The sequence below is a fragment of the Centruroides sculpturatus genome, unplaced genomic scaffold, assembly GCF_000671375.1.
Source record: "Centruroides sculpturatus isolate CEXI.00-Female unplaced genomic scaffold, Cexi_2.0 scaffold26, whole genome shotgun sequence".
NCBI lineage: Eukaryota > Metazoa > Arthropoda > Arachnida > Scorpiones > Buthidae > Centruroides > Centruroides sculpturatus.
In genome coordinates, this window is record NW_019384653.1 from 787,886 (window position 1) to 792,714 (window position 4,829).

General features: G+C 29.4%; 1 protein-coding gene across 1 annotated transcript; it reads right to left on the reverse strand.

Moving 5' to 3' along the window:
• Window positions 1–437: 437 nt before the first annotated feature.
• On the reverse strand, window positions 438–4,268 carry LOC111626360. The gene is made up of 6 exons (XM_023369709.1): window positions 4,233–4,268; window positions 4,031–4,108; window positions 3,130–3,277; window positions 2,823–3,052; window positions 878–1,131; window positions 438–756 (listed from the first exon to the last, which is right to left on the reverse strand). The coding sequence occupies exons 1-6, from the start codon at window positions 4,266–4,268 to the stop codon at window positions 549–551; spliced, it is 954 nt and encodes a 317-aa protein (XP_023225477.1). The 3' UTR covers window positions 438–548.
• Window positions 4,269–4,829: the final 561 nt, after the last annotated feature.

Genomic DNA, 4,829 nt, shown 5'->3' on the forward strand with positions numbered 1-4,829 from the left:
TTTGTTTTAATAGTGAATTCCAACTTATACATTGTTAATAACATAATTTTATATACGTGCCTATCTTGCCCCATTACTGTTGCCCCTATACCAGGGGCAACTTTAATAAAAATAATTAAAATAATTACAACTTTACAAAAAGAGAGAAGTTGCCGATCTTGCCCCTATACCCGGGGCAACTTCGTCAATTTCTCTCTTCTTGTAAAGTTGTAATTATTTTAATTATTTTTATTTCCAAACTGATTTTAACCAGTTCTATAGTAAGAAAACATTCCGATAGACAATATGCAAAGCTTTTTTTTTCAGTTTACAGCAGTATTTATTACACAAAATTTAAGTAAAGCTTAACATGCCGATCTTGCCTCTATCTCCCCTATATTTATTGTTAATAGTCATACAAATTCTAAAATTCAAATACTACTTTATTTTATGTTAAAGTTATTTCGAACTAGTTTTGAAAATTTTAAAATAATAAGTCGTTTCGAAAATTAGAAATGTTAACAATTAAGCGGAACGAAAATCGCCAGATCTAATTTGGTTTACCGAGTTTAACGAGTTTGATTTTTGAAATTTCCAACAATTGTTTCTATTATAAAGCAAATGAACGTTATCAAATATCCAATCGCCAGAAGAAATAAATGCCCGTAAATGTTTCCCAAAGTTAGTGGTTTCGCCTCTGAGTCAGACACGTCATCAGGAATTCTGTCTCTTGGAAATATTTTATCGTTGATTCCAGATTCAAACATTCTGGTGTTACTAAAAATATAACGTTTAATCGATTAAGATTATCATCGGCCTCTATAAATTAATATTACGCTAATATATTTAATAAATAAAAATGCAATTTGCTTAACGTTAAACAAATATAAACACTTACAACTTATTCATGTTTTTTTTATATGGAAAAGTTCGCCTGACGACGTAGCCAACAGGAAAGGTTCCGAGAGCATCGTCAGATATGTACCATTTTCCTCTTATTCTTTTCCTCAATTTTGTAATACTGTAAATATCGCCAATAAATGCGAATTTTCCCTGTTTTAGTCGAAAAATTGCTTCGTCGTCGCCGTTGAGGAAGTTACCATTTTCTAAGATATGATCTCTCATGATTTTTTTCCAACCATTTTTCGATTTCTGCACAGGAAATAATAAATAGTCTTCGTTAAAACAATATCGTCATAAATTATGATATACGAATAACATTGGAAACTGCCAAAAATCGAATCTTTAGATATTAATATAACATTATAATATTTGAAATTTTGCGTAATAAATAATGTTGAACACTAAATGAATCGTAAACCCAAAATACGTAAGAGTAATCTATACTTGAAAAGTAGAAACATCGTGAAACTTTATTTCGGTTATAAGAACTGACTGTTTAATCTCCATTATTGTGTATAAATTCAGCATTAAACGGATTGTCTCTACAGAATTTTATAATATTCACATATAATTTTTATTTTATACTTTATCGTATAAAAAATGAATAAAGCTTTATGTAAGATAACAGGGATGATTGAGAGAATCTTAGACATAGCATAATGTGTAAATCTGCAATCTAGTGAAAACATTTCAATTTTTCAACTTAACCTAACGTCTAATTTATTTCATATTTCGAAAGTAAATGGTTCATAGTATCTGAAATTGGAGTTAAGTTTTCTCTAAATGCGAAGGGTAGAGAAGGTAAATTTGCCAAATCTTGTAATAGGCGCCCATTGCTCTGCGTATAGCTCCTCACTACTGGACATGAACACTGCTGGCTAAAAAAATTGCTACACCATGAAGGCGGCACGCAACAAACGCAAAATTTCCATGAAAGGTACAACATGGTGGGTGCTCTTCTACTTTAAGATTATCTGTCAATATAATCTTGTCTTCCTCCCATTATACTGCATGTGTACAATAAATATGACTCTGCTATTTGCTGTCATTCCTTGTTTGGCAGTTTTAAATGTCAGCAGTGTAGTTGGCATCAACTGTGTGTGCCCCTAGCAACATTCGGAGGTTATTTTATGCTCGAATCGTAATATAGCCTATATAAAATTTAATTAGTACTGGCTGTTGTTTGTTTTTTAAATTAGATATTTTTGACTCGAAAAAATCATTTGAAAACGTAAGTAATTTTCATTCGATCTAAAATTTCTATTTGATGTTCACATACGGTTTTAGTTTATTATTCTATTTACTTTATGCTTATGGCTACTCCATGATTATAACAGCTAGAACCTTTGGGTACTTAAATTATAAAAGATGTCTTGCACAAACTTTTCCATTAACCACTAAATTTTCTTTTCATTTTTTACAGAATAATATCAATCTCCCCGAATGCCGTTTTCGATATATGAGTAAAAAATCCAAAGAATTCAAAATTTGAAGCCACGATTACATATGTCCTTCGAGATATAGGAGAGATAGCGATTTAAGAAATTGTTTTAAGATACATAAAGCAAAAAATTAGGAAAGTTTGCCAAAAAATTAACAGCAAACAGGAAAAAGTAGACAGGAATAGACAACGCTTCTTTGATACTTTTTTCTTCTTAGCTCGGTAAAAATATTAGAATCTAATAATATATTTAAACTTATCCGGAGTATATCAAACTTATCCCACGAAAATCTTATTATCCACGGGATTTTGCATAAACCACATTCTACGTAAATAATTAAAATAAAAATAATATATTGCCAGTACTTATGGAATGAAAAGGGTTTAAGAGACTTTCACTCGATTTGTATATGCCAATACATCTAATTATTACAATATGATTTATGTAATTATGTAAATATTTTTCATAACTTTTCCTTCATATTTAAAACATATTTACCCGTATGAATCTGTTTACTCCTCCTGTGTTATATCCTCCGCATGATAATTTTCCAGCTTTAACTGCATTTACTAGTTCAGGAAATGTTGTCGGCAGAGGTATTTGTACTGGGGCACTCAAATATGATACCAATTTACCAGCGTAACTATAAACTAAAACACTGGAGCACAGCAGCCATATTCCTACAGATATTCTAGATGCGGTTTTCATTATATGATGTATATCTGCACCTAATCATAAATAAAACTTATTGTAGAGAACTCATTATATTATTTAATATTGACAGAATAGTATTTGTGTACAGTACCTTGTGTAGAAAATGTTCGAAAAAGAAACCAAAACGTTTGTTTTACGTTCCATTGTCTTTCATCTGTTGCATTTCGATGATTGTATTTCATTATTTTCGATAGAATTATTGCCACAACAATTGTCGTAATAGCGATGGCTAACCAGATCTGTAAGATATTCGTTTTAATTTATTGGATATATTAAATATTGTAACGCTTCTAATGACGTCTATATATTTCAATCTATAAATATATAACGTTGTCTATAAACATTACATAGTTATAAAGAATATATGAAACCGAATCCACTGATTTATATTCAAAATAAATTAATTTATAGGTCAGAAAACTTTGAAGCTTTTGATGCATGTAATTGCATTATCAACAAACACAATTTAACAATCCGTGCATTTTAAGATTAGAACAAGGATTATTTACTTCTAAACAAAATTTTAATGAAAGTTGCGTTATTATATCGGATTAAAATATCAAATGATATGCAAATATTATAAGAAAAACAAGTATCTGAATAACTTTCTCCATCTTGTTCATGTTTCAGTACAAATCAAGTGTAATAATGAAAAAAAAGATTAGAAGTGATTTTCAAATTGTATTTTCATATAAGACTTGATATACTTTTTGCAATTATAAAGTTTATATACTTTTTAACTTATTTCTAATGTATTGTTGAATTTTTCATTTATTGCTGGGTATGCTGATCAGATAGTAAACATTAAAACAAAAAGAATAATAATAAATGTTTGATTTAGTTACATATAACGCAAATCTAAACAATTAAATAATTGAATTAATGACAATTTTTAGGTGAAAATAAATTACCTCGTAGGAAAAAGGTTTGTAAATTGCTTCCCAAGTCAGTTCGTTTTCCATTTTTTTTATCATAAAATATACAGGACTTACTTTAGCTGGAACCGTATACGTTGCTACAGAAAAACGATCTGCTGTGATAACGTACATATGTGGAGATGTATCCACTTTCTGGTAAAAATAAAGTGTAATAATGAATAATACTTAAAACTAAGGAAATTTCTTAAATCTGCTTTCATCTCTATTTCATTCTTATTCAAATTGTAATTGTAATCAACATGCTATAAGTACTTACTTCTTTAATGAGGTCTCCAAATATTCCAGAANCCATCCGTTATTCTGGCTGCAAAATGTCGATGGAACTTTGAAACTTGCGCTCATATTTTCCACCATTGTTGTCTAGTCTGTGACGTTTTTGAAATGTAACGACACGACGCGATGTCCTTTTTCGAAATTAATCTTTCCTCTTTTCAAAATTTCTATGTTCTAATTATGTGCATATGAGCGTCTTTTCAAAGGTCCATCTCTACTGGAGGTCGTTTGTTTAAAATTATTAATTAATCATTTAAAATTATTACGTTCTGTTTACATCAATAAAGTTTTTTTCTCTCGTCGCGGTTTCATATGACTAACACAACTAATTCGATCTTTGATCGGTTTTTAACAATAGACGATTTTTCTACTAGTTTCGTTTTAATAAAATTCTAATAATTAAAATATTTAATTTCGACTCATTTTTGGGGCTTCACATTTGTTTTTTCCTTAAAAGTGTGCTTGTGGCTAAGAAGTGTTGGGAAACTATCCACATTTTGGATAAGATAAGATAATTGAATCCTTTTTCTTTTATAGGTGGGTGTAATTAATGTTTTTTCTTTATATAATGATAATTTTG